This window comes from Solenopsis invicta, chromosome 5 (genome assembly GCF_016802725.1).
Source record: "Solenopsis invicta isolate M01_SB chromosome 5, UNIL_Sinv_3.0, whole genome shotgun sequence".
NCBI lineage: Eukaryota > Metazoa > Arthropoda > Insecta > Hymenoptera > Formicidae > Solenopsis > Solenopsis invicta.
In genome coordinates this window covers 20,201,723-20,219,442 of record NC_052668.1, presented here as the reverse complement: position 1 = coordinate 20,219,442, position 17,720 = coordinate 20,201,723, and the positions used below count along the sequence as shown (strand labels likewise).

At 30.1% G+C, this 17,720-nt stretch overlaps 2 protein-coding genes across 6 annotated transcripts; one reads left to right on the top strand and one right to left on the bottom strand.

The window, feature by feature from the left end:
- Window positions 1-3,863: 3,863 nt before the first annotated feature.
- On the top strand, window positions 3,864-11,836 carry LOC105195084 (acetylcholine receptor subunit alpha-like 1). Of its 2 annotated transcripts, XM_026133481.2 has the most exons (9): window positions 3,864-4,031; window positions 7,200-7,339; window positions 7,432-7,476; window positions 7,612-7,721; window positions 8,212-8,428; window positions 8,850-9,018; window positions 10,245-10,394; window positions 10,796-10,965; window positions 11,249-11,836. In XM_026133481.2, the coding sequence occupies exons 1-9, from the start codon at window positions 3,950-3,952 to the stop codon at window positions 11,480-11,482; spliced, it is 1,317 nt and encodes a 438-aa protein (XP_025989266.1). In that variant the 5' UTR covers window positions 3,864-3,949; the 3' UTR covers window positions 11,483-11,836. The 2 variants fall into 2 exon arrangements, with proteins under 2 accessions (XP_025989266.1, XP_011158613.2); XM_011160311.3 differs by lacking the exon at window positions 3,864-4,031 and having other exon boundaries at window positions 7,200-7,343.
- On the bottom strand, window positions 11,564-17,123 carry LOC105195085 (galectin-4). 4 transcript variants are annotated; one of them, XM_039449690.1, is made up of 7 exons: window positions 16,828-17,123; window positions 15,089-15,174; window positions 14,605-14,815; window positions 13,656-13,853; window positions 12,681-12,769; window positions 12,395-12,589; window positions 11,564-12,078 (listed from the first exon to the last, which is right to left on the bottom strand). In XM_039449690.1, the coding sequence occupies exons 1-7, from the start codon at window positions 16,915-16,917 to the stop codon at window positions 11,997-11,999; spliced, it is 951 nt and encodes a 316-aa protein (XP_039305624.1). In that variant the 5' UTR covers window positions 16,918-17,123; the 3' UTR covers window positions 11,564-11,996. The 4 variants fall into 4 exon arrangements, with proteins under 4 accessions (XP_039305624.1, XP_011158616.1, XP_011158614.2 ...); XM_011160314.3 differs by having other exon boundaries at window positions 11,564-12,063; window positions 16,828-17,122; XM_011160312.3 differs by having other exon boundaries at window positions 11,564-12,046; window positions 16,828-17,121.
- Window positions 17,124-17,720: the final 597 nt, after the last annotated feature.

Here is a 17,720-nt window from a genome sequence, read left to right as displayed (position 1 = left end):
GGCTGCTACCGGCTACCGACCTACGCGTAATCTCTTTTGTTATTTATGACTCTCTTGGCAAATAATAATCATAGGGGCGGATACGAAAGGATCTGTTGGTAACAATGTCGAAGCTGATCTTGCCGAGCCTTCTCTCTTTTCTTTCTTTATCCCCTGCTCCCATCTACTACACATTTATATCGCTTGTCTATGTGCACGCGATGGCGCATAGAAACAACAACAACAACAACAACAACAACAACAACCCGAGCGAGCCGAGCTAACACATACATCAGAGGACCGAGAGGACGTCCTAAGGACATCTCTCAAAACTCTCAAGAGAACGTCTTAAGGGACATCTCTCGAGACGTCCCTCGCCCAACTGTGCAGTGGGAACCGTTGCGGTCCTTCACTGAGCGTATGTACGTCACGCTTTGACGAGGGTGTTTCGTGAATGAGGTGCAACAGGTAGAACGCTTTACCGATAGTCTGACTATTTTTACACGATTCTACTTCTTCTCGTGGAAGCGATGAAAAATACGTTTGTACTGTCGCCATACTGTAGATTGCCTCGACATGACGGAAAGACTTTGCGCTTAGGAGTTAAGTTGGACGACGCGGCGACGTTTGATTTACGTCAACTTTAATTTTTGAATAACGATTTATATACTGGAGAAGTTGGAAAGCACGTAAAATGCATTACGCGCGAACTTGTTTCCGCACAACTAATTCGAGATATTGCGAGAGTTTTGGGTGAGAAAGTACGTCAGAGCTTTTAACTTTTAACCCACTCACGCATACACAGCATCGTTGTATTTCGCACGTAAGTTTCGCGACGTAAATTTATTTTTTCTTTGGTATTTTTACATATTTTTAATTGTTGGCGAGAAGCAAAGTGAATTTACTTATAAAAAATGTATGTTCAACGCTGTAGACACACACACACATTACGCACGCGCAACATTGCAATACATTGCTACATATGATTCTCGTAGAGAAGCAATGTCAGTTTCGATTAAAGTTACATTTGTTTCTAGTACAAAAATAATTGTTTCTTTTTTTCAAGAGATAATTTATAGCAAACATAATCATTATTTTTTTAATGCTTATTTATTTTAACTTGCATATTAAATATTAAATACTAAAGTTTAACGCAAGGTGTCATGCAATGTGGATATTTAAAAAATAATTAATTATAATAATATATTAATAAATAATTATTTCAAAAATTGTATGTGTCATTTTGGTATTAGCGTGACATTTTAATATTGTGTTGTAAATAATTAATACGATTTTACAACTGCTTCTTTTCAGAGTTGAATATAAAAAAGTTATTTATGCAACGCTTCAAAGAAGTTGATGTCCTTTTAATGACAAATTCTTTATCCAATTTATTTTTCCTTGAAATAATGAGGCACTAATTATTTTCAAGTTATAAGCAATTCAAAATGGAAGGTTTCTTGCGATTTAAGCTTTAAAACAGAGCAAATAGAAATATGTATAATTTTCAATTATAAATAAAGTTTTTTGTAGTAGAATTTAAATTTTGTAGGTTTTTAATTATTAAGACACAATAGTATAAAAAAAAATTGGAGAGTTCTACAAAAATGCTATAGCTTTCTTCAAACATGTTAGCAATTCAAGGCATCTTGTAATAAAATAACAAAAATAATTTCAAAATGATATAAAATTATATTCTTGATATAAAAATTATTTTTCTATAATAATTCCACATAAGAGTAATCTATTTAATAAAAACTTTGAGCCACTTTAGATATTTAGTTTCTGAATTATAATGTATTAAAAATGTAAAAAAACGTTTTATGGATTAATGTCTCCTTCTGTAGGGTAAAGCGCGATATGAGAAGCAAGAAAAGCCCATATGTATTAGTTATCCCTTAGGTGGAAGAGCTTGTCTGCGCAAAAGGAGATCGGTGCCATCGTGCTTCGTTGCATAAGCTCGTATTCAAGTTTAATATTAGCGTAAAGATCGCCTCTCTATTGCCGACATCGAGCGGACTGTTGCATAAACGCACGTAATTCATACTTGTTACTGCAGGATGTAACGGAGTAACGAGATCTATATATGATACCACTTTGCATCAGTAAAAGTTTCTTCGATGCCACTTATTTCATTAAATATTACCGACATTATTTTTATAGAACCTTTCCTGTTCTATTTCACCCCTTAAATCATTTTCTCAACGATATCTTATATTAAATCATCTTGTTGTACTATAGTTTTTATAAAACAAAGTTTAAATTGCATTTGCGTACATACTTAACAATTCTCATAGCTTTTTAAATGTTAATTTGTAACAAGTCCATTATTTTTATATAATTAAATAACTTTCTAGACTGAAAAATATATTCAGCTCGATTTAATTTTAAATATTAGACAGGATGGGTTTTTGAATATTTTTGCTACAGGATATTTAATTATATTTAATAAAATGGCTATTAAAACGTTTTGTCAGTAAGTGCCATTAAAGAAATGTGTTGTCTTAGTTTATTCTTTACAAGTAAACTTTCATAGTCGTAATAACGCGATTGTTTTCTGTTTAGAATTCCCAATTTCAATTTATCTCTTAATTTATTTGAGCGTGCGCGTACACACACACACACACACACACACACATTTTTACAAGTGAAAAAAGAATAGACAAACTTTCTTGGACAGACTTTTCACATTTGAGGAAAAAATTTAATTCTAAATTTTTTAACGAATTTTCTCTCTCGTGATTTTTGGCGGTTTTAAGCAAATTTATTTTATTTAATTTGCATGATATGTAATTAAAATACGCGTCGTAGAAAGGAATTACCGTGAGCATTTATTGCGACTATCAACGGAATAGTTGATAATATCGATTTGCAAAACACAATAATGTACTTTGAGCACTTTTAATTTTCTATCGGAGTTAAATGAGTTTTTTCACTCAAAAAATTGAATTTAACTTGATCTCCTATAAACACGTCTTTTCGGTAATTCCTCACTAGATACTGACACTGTCGCATCTAACGCCATTTTTTTTTACCTTAAAATGTTGAAAAAAATCTGAAAAATTGAAAATATCTATAATCAACATTGTAATTAAAGTCTGTTGGATATTTTATTTCTTATAATCCTTTAAATGAGAATTTCATCTTCTGCCGCCTTCTGGTTCATTTTTCAGTATTATTAAATATGAAAGCGCCAATTTGTCAAAATCTTTTAAAGCAACGTTGTTCTGATCAAAATAACATTTTTCATAAGTAATTAGCAAAATGATTACTTATTAAAAAAAAAAAATCACATGTGAGTCTGTGCGAGACTCGACATATTCGGCATGCAGTGATACATAGATCTTTTACAATGGCTCGCTGGAGAAACGGGAAAGAGTCTCTTCTAGCACTTCTTTTAGAGAGAGAAGATAGGTAAATAGATTTATTTTACAGTTATTTCGTCTCGATCGCCATAGAGGACAAGTAGGTGCTTCTGTAGGCGAAGGATTAATTAAGAATTAAATTGTACAATTAATTACAAAAATGTGTATCATTGAACATTGAAAAATGGAACAAATGCTGATATGCCGTAATATTATTACCGAGGGAAAAATAATCTTTTAATATAATTGAGAACATAGTAGTTAAAAGGATTGTCTGACGCAGTCATTTCGCGACATTTTTCGTTTTGAAAAATCAGAGAGTCATTTAACGAATTGCAAAAGGTAAGCACTGGAGTTTATATACAGCGTACAAGTGAAAAAAATTGGCTCTAAATAATATCGGAGTACGTACGATGATGTAAAGAGGTCAAAGTCATTGCGTTTCATTGATCAGCGGTAGGCGACGAAATGTCTATTCAACAGGTTGTTAACTACTTAAATCTATGGTAGCCCCTTCTTGCCGCTCTTGTCTGTGATGATACCGACGTATCGTGATTCTCACGTAGTCAGTGTCAATTCGACGACGGTTCGCACTTCAACTCGCGATGCGGCTTTCTTGTACCGTCTACACGGCGATCACGCTTATTTTATTCAGCAGCATAGTGTTATATGCAAGCAGCACGGAAAGTAAGTAGCAGCGAGATTGCGCTTACAAATTTCATCTAAAATCCCTGTGCTGTAACACGCAGAATATACATATACCTGCAGTATACAATATTTTCGCGTTTTACGAAATGTGACATGCAAATATGAAAATATAAAATCAATGATTTTTACTAAATTTTACTAATTTAATTGATAATCTCATTTGCTCAAAGTATTGTTATTTAAAAGTAAACCACGCATTAGTTACACAAAGAAAAAGTTTAATTAAATTTTTCATCTTGGTTAAATTTCTTTAGTTCAACATATTTAGTATATATATTTGACTTGAATATACATACATTTGGACTGAAGAAATTTAAACAAGTTGAAAAATTTATTCAAGTCAATAATTATTTTTTCTTAATGCATATAATTGATCTCGTTTAGTTTAAAACAATTGATCCTTCTAATTGCGCAACGTATTGATATAATTTAAATTTACGTCAAATACCATATAATTATTTTTTATTATATATAAAAACAAAAATATTTTATTACATGATAACAGATGGAAAAACGTTAAAATAAGTCGAAGGAGAGGGAGAAAAAAAGAAAAAAAGAGAGGGAGAGAGAATGACGTTGATATATTTTAGGAATCAATATTAAAATTTAAAGAATATTTTGAGATTTTATTGTTTGTAGTAAATCTTAATGTTTTTTAATTTTTTTTTTTTTTTTACACAAGTAATAATATGTCGGAATTTTAAATACAAAACTTTTATACACGCTATTTTGTTAATATAAGATTAGTTTTTCACATTATCATGTTTTGATATTAAAAAAACTTAATATAAACAAAATACAATATAATTATCCAATATATTGTACTTTAATATTCAAATATTCAAAATTAAGAAAAAAAGTTATTATTAACTTTATTAAATATTTTAATACGGATTAAAGTTCTTTGGCTCAAGTATTCAAGTTAAATACATAATTGAACTAAAGAAATTTAATTACACGTTTAGTTAACTAAACGTTTAGTTAAATTAGTACAAGCAGTACAATATACAATACAATATAGTATCATCTATAAAAGATATCATGTTGATATTTGAAAGTAATAATGATTCTGAAATAATAATCCATAATATTTAAATAAATAAAACAAATATGACTAACGAAAGCTTTTTCCATAATATATTAATATTAGAAATATTTATCGTTAATATTTTAAGTTATTGCAAAATATTTTGTGAATATAATTGCACACACACACACACACACACACACACACACACACACACACACACACACACACACACACACACACACACACACACACATATTTTCGTAGGTTAATTGCATATAAAATATGGATGGAATTGCGATCTATATATATTTTCGTTGTTTGCCAATATGTGTGATCGCACAATTCCGTTTCATATTTTTTAATAAACAAAATATCGATTAATATCGTCAACACATGGAAGGTCGCTACTGTAATAATTCACCAATATAATTTGTTTGGTTTATATAATATGTGTGTTTTTAGAGAGTCTTGGTTCCTAACATCATTGACTTATCTATACAATGTTGTATCTTATTTTGTTGAAATTACATCGACAAAGTATATCTATGACAATAGAAATATTCTCTGCAGACGTTTACGCTTCCTTACCAGTGACTACAGATTGTCGTCATTCATCCACTTGTACTATCATTCAAAGCAAATTAGAGGAATAAATGAGTCCCAGTATTTCAATAATTGTGACTTTATTTTCTATATAAAAATGTTCATTTTACTTTTATCATCTATATCTTGATATTTTAGCATATATCATTATTTGAAATTATCATAATTTATAGTAACAATTTTTCCTAGGCAGAACAATAACTATAAACACAAAGTTATTATTACTAATATCATTGCAGTATAAATAACTGTAAAATGGAGGACACTTAACCATAATTATTTTATAATGCAATTATAATTACAAATATAAAATGTTTTTCACTCGGTGCATAAATATAACTTAATTATATAATTGAAATATGAATTATTATTAAAATGTAAATTATAATAGATGAGATGCAGTAGGAACGCAAAAAAGAAAGAAGAAAAGAGATAACAAATTTTAATAATTTTATTTTATTTATTTTATCAGTATCTCGTTATGCATTTGTGCGTTTAAAATTAAATAGGTATACGAAACGTTTCACAAAAATGACAAGATTTTTTTAACTTTTAATCTCATGTTATTTTTTTATTAACAAAAATTTCGAATAGTTTTAGAGTTACGAAGAATTATAAAAAAAGCTTTTTGCAGATTAAATTCTAGAGAATCAGAATAATTAACAATATCATCTCTTTGAAGATAAAAATGCCATAATATATGGTCAAAACAAGATCCTAATGCTGAAATAATATTATTTTGTGATTTTACATAAAATTTTAATTTCTAATTTTAATTCACACCGTGTGTCGAGATAATATTTTTTCAACAGATTTTTTACCTTTTTTGAGGTGGGAGATTTTAGAGATGCTAGTTAACATCTGTAATATTAAATTGATTCGTCAATTTAATTCTGTGATATTACTTTTCTGATTTAATTTAAAAACTGTGTTTGAAACCGAAAGTAACGGTACACAGTTCGAAAGAATTAGAATTTGTACGTAAAGAAAAATTTATAGAAAAAAATATTATTTTAATACTAAAATCTCTTACTTTGACCGTCCATTGCATTGCGTGCCTTACACGTTTTAAATTGTATTATACAATATCGTAAACATATCGCGATCCTAATTCTATTATTAATTATTGTATATCATCTCTTTAAGCTAATTTTAAGTAGGTGTTTTAATAAAACTTACTTAAGTAGGTTATATGTATAATTATATGTATAACTAAAATTTGAATTTATCGCTCGTTGTCGCGGTTATAAGGTAATAAGCCATCGTCGATATCTTCGTTAATAGAAAATTTGAATTGATTGCAGAATTTTACTTTGAAAAAAAGTATAGTAAAATATAAAATACAGAGGGTGTAATTGAAACGAATAGAGTCTTTAAATCATTATCACGATGACTTATAGTACCGCTTGTGAGATCATCTCACCAAGCGGTAAACACGGGCGAGACGCGAGTTATCGTATCTCACGTAATTAACGAGATTACAGCTTCCGACATTGTCCCTCGGTGATTAACAGGGTCCCTCATGTGGAATCAGACCTGGACCGATCGGCTGAAGCAGGATCTATTCGTAAAATATGACAAATTTGCCCGGCCGACGCAACACTTTAATACTACGGTGGTCAAATTCGACATTACTCTGCTTTATGTCGATGTGGCAAGTATGCGCGATATTAAAATAACGTGTATAGTGAATACAGTTTTTATCTTTGTGATTTTAAAACTGACTTATTTTCATTCGATTTTCAGAATGACTTCAAGTCTACCGTCACAGTTAACGGATGGGCTACTCACGTATGTGAAGTTTAACATTTTACGTTTAATGCAGATTTAATAATAAAGATCACAAACGCGAGCTCTTTCATCAAAATACATAGATAGATTGATAGATTTTCCAACCAATATCATTTAATTCTATTTGATATCTAGATGTGGACAGATGAAAAACTCAAGTGGGATCCTGCAAAATATGGCAATGTGAAACATATTCACGTAGGAAGCCACGAGGTATGGCAACCAGACATTCTGTTGTACCACAGGTACATAATCCTCTATCTCAGTTCTTTCAAGAGAAAAGTATCTGATCTAAAATAGCTCGTTCCGAATTTTTCCGAATATCCAATAACGAATTTCGAATCGTAAATTATTCAAATCTGAAGATGTATTCTACCAACAAAATTTTAATAGATTTTTCGCGATTAGTTCTTTTAGGTCTGACATTATCTCTTTTTAAAACTAAATATAAAGTTAGACAATATATTAAAGTATGTGCAATATAAATTTGAACAAACAGAAGCTCTTTATTTTCCGTGTGTTTGCGAAAAATATTAATTTTACTGAAATATTTTCTTCTTTTAATATTCAATCAAACGGAATCGATCATCAGCCTGTTTTAAATTATTCAAAGAACTCATTTCAACACTTTCATGTTAAGCTATTTGAATAATTTCATTTGATTTGATTTGAATTTTTTATCCAATACTTAATCCAAAATCGTATTGAATTATTCGATGTATACATTTTAATCAGCGGAACTGCGGGTACAGTCGAGCATTATGGTGACACAGCCTGCATCATCTTTAGTACTGGTCAAGTGTTATGGGTGCCACCCGCGCAATTTATCGGACTTTGCGAGTTAGATCTTCGTCTTTGGCCCTTTGATACTCAGGTTTGCAATATGACATTCGGCTCCTGGACGTACCACGGCGAGCAAATTGATATGCGATTGAGCGAGACCGAAAACATGGTATGAAAATATTACATTTATATTCTATTTTGTACGAAATGAAAATGACATGTTGCAATTTCCTCAGGAAAAAAGAAACACATTGCAAAATTCAGGTGTTTAAATCTTTATTTATACGCGTTCTCTATCAATCGAATGAAAGCTTTAACAGATACGTACCTAATAGACACAATATACAACATCTAGGAGGAGAAAAGGGGGAATTATAAAATAGCATTTTATTTTTCAGTTTTGACTAGTAGCTTGGTCCTACTACCCAAAGTGTAGTGTAGAGTAGATCGTATCGTGGTATCTTCGTAATCCCCTCCTGCTTTACTCTATGTATAAAATATAAAATATCAAATCTTTTATAATTTATTAGATGCATCGTTATATATAATATTATATGTAATGATATTAAGATATTAGCAATTTATAACAGGAACATATGTATGTGAAAAATGCGGAGTGGAAATTAATGGACCTGAGCAAATCGCGTGAAGCAGTCATGTACTCTTGTTGCCCGGAACCATACATCAATCTAAATTTCAAGATGACTTTAAAACGGAACTCGGCACTGTATTGCAGTGTATTGCTAATGCCTGCTGCCGGTGTGTACTATTTATTGTTTGGATAACAACACTAATCCCAATAGTGGTCTTATTCTATACAAAGTGAGAGCAAGCATTGTTTTAATTGCTCATAATTCATAATATTTCAATTATTTCTCATTTTAAGAAATACGTTGAAGAAATAACGTTATAAATAAAACTTTTATACTTTGTAAGTGGAAATATGAAACATGCGACAATGTCTTACAATATGCTTATCATCATATTATTGCCTCATTATCATAAGATGTCGATGTCGATACTTTATAAAATAAATTATAATTTTTTTTCTATTATAATTCAATTTTCCTAATTATTTTGCATATAAAAATGTTCTGATAAAGTCATAGAAGAATCAATAATTTAGGAATAATTAATTCATATTTTATTTAGAAATATTTCGACATAAAATATAATAATGAATAACACTTTTTAACTGTTAAGTTAAGTTGTTTTATATTTTATGTTTATACATGTTGGACTTGTACACCAATTGGAAAAATATCTCGCAAATTATCGATTTTTCACTAATTTTTACTAAATACTTAAAAATGTAAAATTATTATAGAAATCTAATTGCATGAATTATATTTTTTATTTTAGCCTATTCCTTAAAAATACGAATCTTATTTCAAACATTTTTTAGATAAAAACCTATATCTGTGAAATATTTATTCTACAGAGTATCTTGACTTTGAGTATCTCGTCAATTCTTCGGAAGCGGAGGGGAAGAAGAAATAAACAAACTGATATAAGAAAAAAAGATCTTTTTGTAATTTATTCGTTTTCGTTTTGTTTTGAAAAGTAAAAAAATTAAAAAACAAAAAAGTTTTCATTTTTTTATGAGTAATAAATAAGTAAAACAATGAAAAACTTACGTTTCCTATTTCTGCAATTTTTTGCAGAAAAATGAAGCGAAAATGAGATCTAGGCTTTGAAGAGAACTTTTTTTCTCAATTTATCGATCCCTCACGCGCTCTCCAAGTTTTGACATTTAAATTTGAAACACTCTGTAACATTGTCTTACAAAATAATATAATTTCATAAATTTTACACAATAATATAAGAAAGAATTTGGCAGTAGCTTAGGTTACGAAGATCTCTAGCACGATCTTTCCTAAGTTAAGCGACTGTGGTGAGATTAGTCGAAAATGTAAACTTATCACAGCTCGGGTCTGAATCTAATCCAGTCTATGATATTTACGATATATGAACTTTGCTTTCAGCCATAGTTTTCCTGGTTCTGGTCACGTTTTGGTTACCACCTCAAAGCGAAATGAAGATCAGTGTTGCGGCCTGTACTATATTAATCATCGCCGTATTTTTAGGCTTCCTCGGCTTTAAAGTACCATTAACTGCGACTCCTCCGCTCATAGGTAGACTAATGGAAAAGTCCAATTCCTTTAAAACCTTCAATTATTATCAGTTATATATTTTGAAGAAAATAAATAACAGACAAAAAAAATAAGCTACTTTTGCAACAAGAAAATATAGTTTTTAAAGTTTAATTTCGAAATTTATTGGTAATCAAATGTAATTTGTATTTAAAATTTAATATTTAAATCTAATAATACTTAATTTTAATAAATATAATTGTATTATGTGTATATGTGTACATGTATATATATTTTTCTTTCATGCATTACATGCAATCAGATAAAAATATTTATATACTATTTCTCTGACAATGAGTAAATTAAGCAAAAATTTTACAATTTTGCCCTGTAAAAATAGCAAAATAAATTATTATTAATTTACCTAATGTTTATCTTTACAGTTTACTTTTATAGTGGCTGTCTTTGTCTAGAAACAATATCGTTGATACTATCGATAGTGGTAATCAATATGTCGAAAAGAGTTTACTGCAAACCACTTCCAAGAAATATTAGGCTATGCTTATTAAGCTGGCCCGGAAAACTATTAGGACTCTCCGATCTCATAAGTGTGGTAATTAACGTTTTACAATTAAAAATTTCATATATTATAAAAAATGCATATATAATTTACAATTTTCTCTCTCTCTCTCTCTCTTTATCTCTTTTATTTCTAAATTATTTATTTCAAACTCTTTTTTTATTAGAATCCTCATTTTTTATGTATTTTTGCAGTTTATCTTTGATGTAAAAATTTATGTACAATATAAAATTTAATTCTATATCACACACGCACGCACGCACGCACACGCCCGCGCGCGCAAACACACTCTTATTATTATTGATAATTATTTCAGATCGAATCGCGACGGCCTATGCCAAGTCAGGAATTACGTGGCAAACTTACAGAGGAGTCCACTACCAATTCAACGTCAAACATTTCGGATGACGGAGATCGACAGAATATAATCTCGCCAACGAAGAACACTACGCAACTGGAATGGATTCTCGCGGGCACAGCCATCGATCGCATAGCTTTCGCGTTGTTCTGTTTGATTTTAGCGACAATGGCAATAGTATGCATAGGCTAATTCATTATATGAAGGTATTTCTAAGTCATTCGAATATATCGATAACCTAATATATACACGATATATAAATAAGTCTGAATTGTTATGCAATATATTGATTTATTCTCGTGAATAAATATCTTTCGTAACATATACAAATGCAAACATACATATATATAAATAGATTATTAAGAAGTATTCAAGAACGTCTCAGCATTGGGATAGTTTCAGAAAGATCCAGCCTTTGATTGGGTCATAAAAAATATGGATCTTCTAGAATTACAATCTAACAGTATATTGACGATATTATAATATAAATTAGCGTTGTATTTAGCGTTCATAAAGAACTAAATAAAATCTTACCATCTTTCATGCTTTAACATTCGCGTTCATTTTATTTTTTTAAATTATTATGTTGGTTACAATTCATCAATTGTTCAAGCGTAGCTCATACTAAGTTGATAAAGGACAATGTCACCAGAGATTCGTAGAGTGTCCACGATCGATGATTGCAGTCTGTGTTTAAATTCACCGATCATCTTATTACCCAGCCATATTGTATATCCCTCGTATTCGCAACGAATGCTATTGAGTACAGATATCTGTCGTTACGGAAACTGATATAAAATCAATATTTTATAACAATATTTTCTTCGTATAAATTCTTATGGAAATTTTATATACATACTCTAGAAATTTGAGAATATTAAAAAAAAATCACATACAAATATAAAAAATTCTAGGAAGAATGTACTTTTTTAGTATTTTTGAAAAGTGTTTCGATTCGTATAAAAAAATCTGAGAGATTTTCGAACAAGTTGTTGTAAAATTATAATAGAAAGGAATTTTTAAAAAATTGAAATTTATATAGAAATTTTAAAAAATTATATAAAGAAAACTTTTCATTAGAAGTTTCAGTCGCAAAAATCTTACGTGAGTAAAAAGTCGCGACCCGGCATCCAGGATAAGTGGCCTTGATGTCGCTCCTCGTGACCCCATGCGCCATTGTTCCAACAATTCATGACAACATATGGCGCGCTGCTGCCATATAAAAAACGCGGATTTAAATGCAGCGGTATAACGGGATGAGGATAAATGGTCTTACCCTTCTGTAGATTCACATAAAATCTGCGAAAGATCATTATATATATTTTGTCGCGTGAATAAACTTGAAAAAAAGTGCACACTTATTAATTAAATTACAATATTAAATGCTCACGAGTGTGGCAGTAATTTTAATCTTCCGGCAATGAATAAACGAGAACCGACGTGAAATTCACTGCCAATATCCACGGTAATTGGAACGTCCTGTAAGAAGAAAACATTTTAATTATGTTCCCATTTTAAACTTTAAATCAAACGATTTGTCGCGCGGCGCGATTTCCAAAAGTTTTGGAATACATCTCTCGCGTATACATATTTAAAATGAAATAAATAATATGCAAATTGATTGTGTATTATTTAAGTAAAAATTATCTAGTAGACTGTTAGCATTTTATCTTTTTCGTTTGGTAACTCCCTTAGTCCTATAAGACAACATTTATTAAATCATATGACGAAACGTTGCATAAAAAATTATAATTTGCAATTATGTAGGTATATTTACAAAAATAGTAAAAATATGGATCTTTTATAAAATATTGGTTACTGTTTGTTGCAGGTAATTTTGAAATAGTATTTCGATAAAACTACGACGACGCGCGATGTGGCGAATTATTTTAATGGTATATTTAATAGTATTTATTTGCAAAATAAATGTAGAAAGAAATTATTTAATAATTAAAAAATATTTTAACTGTATTATGTATAAAAACATTTAGAACTATAATTAATTCATATACATGTTTACAAAAATATTACTAAATTATAATGTAGAAATATTGCAGCATAAAATATTATACATTTAGCATGGTAACGTTTTAAACTCGGTTTTAGATAAAGAATCAAAAGGTTCTTCAAAAGTAATTGTAAAATATTTATACCTCAAATTTGGATCTGTCTAATTTTTGACAAGTATTATTTCCAAATTTTATTTCAATAAAATTACTGCGTTATAATTATCTTAACGCAATTATTGCAAAATTTTCGTTAATTTATGATGCCATTGTTGTGCAAGATTTGCACAATGTGTCTATCGGGAAATATACGTATAGCAATTTTTTGAATTTTATATGAATAATATAGTAAATTTTACTAGAAAATCCACAAGCGGTTCTTCAATCGTCAGGACTAATGTTCTAGATGGCCTGCAGATATTAGGATCTGGGTATACAAATAAATTAAGCTGACGAATCCTAACATCCTCGATGGTTCCGTTAACTTCGACAGCTGTTATATCTTCAAGAGGCATTCTGTAGTAAAAGGCACAGAAGTGTTCACCATTTACCGCAATCTGAATAAAAAAAAATAAAATCTAAAAATGGCACAATTAGAATTAATTTATAAAATATTAGTTATCGTTGCAACATAACATCCCCGATGAAGACGACGGGGATGTTATGTTGCAACGATAACTAATATCACAAGAAGTAAGAATAACCATTTGCTCATGTTCTATTTATTTATTGACTTATAAACGAAAAGGATAGTATTTAATACTTGTATATTTTATGTACACAAGTATGTATATTTTATGTAGCACAAAACATTTTAGTAATATTATCGAAATATTTTGCAAGATATATCGGAAGATTGTGCCAAGAATGTAAAAATGCAATACAATAAAAATAAAAGATTAAGAAAGAAATATAAAATAAATATTGAAGATATATTAAATTAATTTGTATTTAATTGCTAAATAGGAAGTGGACAATTTGTACATTGCAAATTGTATGTTTTTTAATTATATATTCAATTAATTTTGTTTTTCTGTGCATAAAAATGTGCATAATGTCAAATAATCGAAAAACATGTTTCTATTTTATATGTAAATATAAATTAAAATATAAAGGAATATTTTATCATATTTGATTGTAAAGTACACACGTTAACTGTTTAACCCAAGTTTACGTTAACATAACGGACTTTCTCAATAATGATTAGACCAATTTGTCTGTCAATATAAAAGCAAAAAATATAAGAACCAACTGTAGGTAAATAGCGGGGCTTTTGTGTATTTTAAGATATTTTTTATATTTTCTTACCTGAAATGCATCATTCGTACAGAAAATCATAAGGTGTATATAGGTGTTTCGGCGGAAAATACAACCGCTTAGGCTTGCAGGCGAACAGGTTTCTTCATCCTCCCAGGATCCACGTATTTTCGTGTTTCTGACAATATATCCCCTGTCTAGTCGTGGATTAAAATGCAGAGCAATATTTCCAGCAGCCTTGCATATCAAATTCAGCGAAAACCTAATATAATTATATTAAGCGAATTTACGCCATTTTTAGTCGAAAAATAACATTTTTTACATTAAAGAAAATTAAATTACTTTTACATCAAATAAAACACTGATTCGTGATAATTAGCGTTCTTTCATTTTTTTTCCGAAAAATCTGCTTCTCACTGACAAATAAATCATAATTCAATAATTATTGTTTCCATACTATTCATGTGGTATAAAAATAACAAATCACGATTTATAAATGGCGCTTAGTTTGAGGCAAATATTTTTAAGTGTATACCTCGACGCATTTTCAGGAATGTATCCAGTGAGAATGATGGCGGATGTCGCTTTTAATGGTTGCAACGGAATCGGTTTGTGAACATTCTGAAACGAGTACAATACGACATATGTCAGTATTTACGACGATGCAGATTTGTTAATTTTTTGAACAAATCATACGTAAATGCTTGTCAATGTTCGTATGTAAATCATCGGTATACAAATTCAAAACGCAACGACAGTGTTTGAAATTTTCGACATTACCACTGCGGTCGACTGGCAATATATTAACTACAGTAATTTCTCGTTAGTCATCGCGTCTATTATATCTGCAGAAGTGCAAATTTCATTGAGCATAACAATGTTAATTGTCTCGATCGTATTTTCATTATATATGTATATATTATGACGCTCGACAATATGAGAGTTTCTACTAGATAATTGATTGCAATCACTTAAGAAAGACATTTAAATGAACAATTATAAATCATTATTGATAATTATACAAGTCACAGCATAAAATTTGTCAAGTCGAGAGAAATTATACAAGATTATACAAGAATTTACAAACTTAATTATACAAAAAGATATAATTACGTAAGATAAATTTTGTTTTTTATTGTTCAAGTGCAATAATATCATTTTATTTTTTATATATAATCGTAAAAATATGAATTGTATTTAGTTATATTTTGATTAGCACATATAGCAAACGAGTTTGTTCTTATATTCAATGTGTTATTCATTACTGTTTCTGTAATTTAATTCGCGCGCGCGTATTCCACATTATTACACTGTTAAAAATCGGCAGCAGAATTTAATAAAAAGTAACAAAAACAAATTTCAAGCAGATACATTAAAAAAACATTTAATGTACATTTAATGTAAATTTAATGTTGTCAAAAGTGCACTAAAAGTGCATTAATTTCATGCACAAGATTTTCACTTATCGATACATAAAATTTAATGTATATTAAATTTAATGTGTAACTTGAAAATACATTAAATTTCATGATATTTTTAATATTGTGTATACTACGTTCTTAAACTTTCTCCTTTTCCCACTTTGTATTCTTTTATTAATATAAAAGTTGGATATACATTTTAAAGACTTTCATTAATTGTAGCTGACGCATGCTTTTTACAAAAGTTCTACCTAAATTAAAAGTCTTAATATACATATTTCCATCGGAGTAATGTTAATTTAAAAACGAGTATTGCATATTAGTCTGCCTTTATAAATTCGTACATTTTAGTATAGCATTGATATCACAATCGAATGCGTTACAAGCATGAAAAACATCACAGAAAAAAAGTAATGTCATGTGTTGCTGACGCTGTGTACTTACGTAAATGTAAGAAATCATTTTTAAATTAAATTATATATAATAAATGAAAAAAATATTAAATAAACATAGATTTACGCCTCTTATACATACGTACATAATTATTTTTTCTAGGCCTATTTTCTCCTTCCTGTGTAGCTAAAGTATTAGAATTGTATTTTTTTAATTCTTACGATGTTGCGATAAAAAAAGTTGTCGAGTAAATGTGTATCTTTAGAAAATAATTATCTATTGTTGATGAAGCACGAGATATTCTGCATGACGATCGCATGATACAATTAGAGAACAGACTGTACATCGGTAAATGGTAACATTGTAAATCTCAAAGAAAGAGAGAGAGAGAGAGAGAGAGAGAGAGAGAGAGAGAGAGAGAGAGCTGATAGCTGGTACAGTTGGTATCGTTCGTACTCACTGCGGGCACAGTCTCCTCATCGAAGTAAGAAAAGTCCTTGAACGCCTCCTGTCTCGATAAAGCGACAGTATCACGGGACGAAAAGGACATGTTGCGTGGTTATGATTCGACACCAAGTAACGATAACTGAGTTATTTACAGCGTTTTTCTCAACTATAGCAGATGCACTGTATTGCACTAAAGCACCGTAAAGCACTTTCTCGTCTTCACGTACGACGTTACTGTTCGCAGTGTTCGCCAGCTCCGTCTATTCTCATCTGTCTCCACCTCCGCTCCGTCGACAAACATGCGAAGCAACTGCTATTACGTCAGCTACGCGGGAATGCGCGGGAATATATGATAATCAGAGACCGACGAGATGTTATATCAAAGACGGCCGGTCATGGCTAAATCGTGATTCGACTGACAAGTGGGTTCAAATTCTGCATTCGTTGAGGTGCTGGATCATCAAACAGCCAAGAGATCAAGGGCCTAAGCAAAATGGTTGACTTATAATTTTAACGCACAATAACTGTCTTGTGTCTCACGTCTTAAATTACGAATAAAATCTCTTTTTAGTTTAAGACTCGAGACCCTCGAGACATAAGACAGTTATTGTGCGTATGTTTCTAAAGACAAAAACTTGAGTCGTAAAACTTGTCTTAAAATTATAAGTCAACCATTCTGTGCTTAGGCTCTAATTGCGTATTATAAGACAAGTGAGGAGAATTCAGTTTACAGTCGTTCCGGGAATCCGAGATTTCTGGCTCGAGAAATCGCTCCTGGTATGTATAGGGGAAAGTAGGGTTATTGTACGCACTGGGTAATTGTACGCTTCGTGGTTTGGCACCTTCCCGATGAATAAAACTTATATCACGACGATATTTGTAGGCTGAAAGCATTTTTTAAATATA

Excerpts from the sequence above, each read along its gene's own strand:
- LOC105195085 (XM_011160312.3), bottom strand. The coding sequence starts at position 16,917 with ATGTCCTTTTCGTCCCGTGATACTGTCGCTTTATCGAGACAGGAGGCG. Across the intron at positions 14,816-15,088 it reads ATTCCTGAAAATGCGTCGAG|GTTTTCGCTGAATTTGATAT; the intron begins GTATACACTTAA and ends TAATTATATTAG. Across the intron at positions 12,770-13,655 it reads AACCGCTTGTGGATTTTCTA|GACGTTCCAATTACCGTGGA; the intron begins GTAAAATTTACT and ends TTCTTCTTACAG.
- LOC105195084 (XM_026133481.2), top strand. The coding sequence starts at position 3,950 with ATGCGGCTTTCTTGTACCGTCTACACGGCGATCACGCTTATTTTATTC. Across the intron at positions 4,032-7,199 it reads ATATGCAAGCAGCACGGAAA|GGTCCCTCATGTGGAATCAG; the intron begins GTAAGTAGCAGC and ends GGTGATTAACAG. Across the intron at positions 7,340-7,431 it reads CTCTGCTTTATGTCGATGTG|AATGACTTCAAGTCTACCGT; the intron begins GCAAGTATGCGC and ends TTCGATTTTCAG.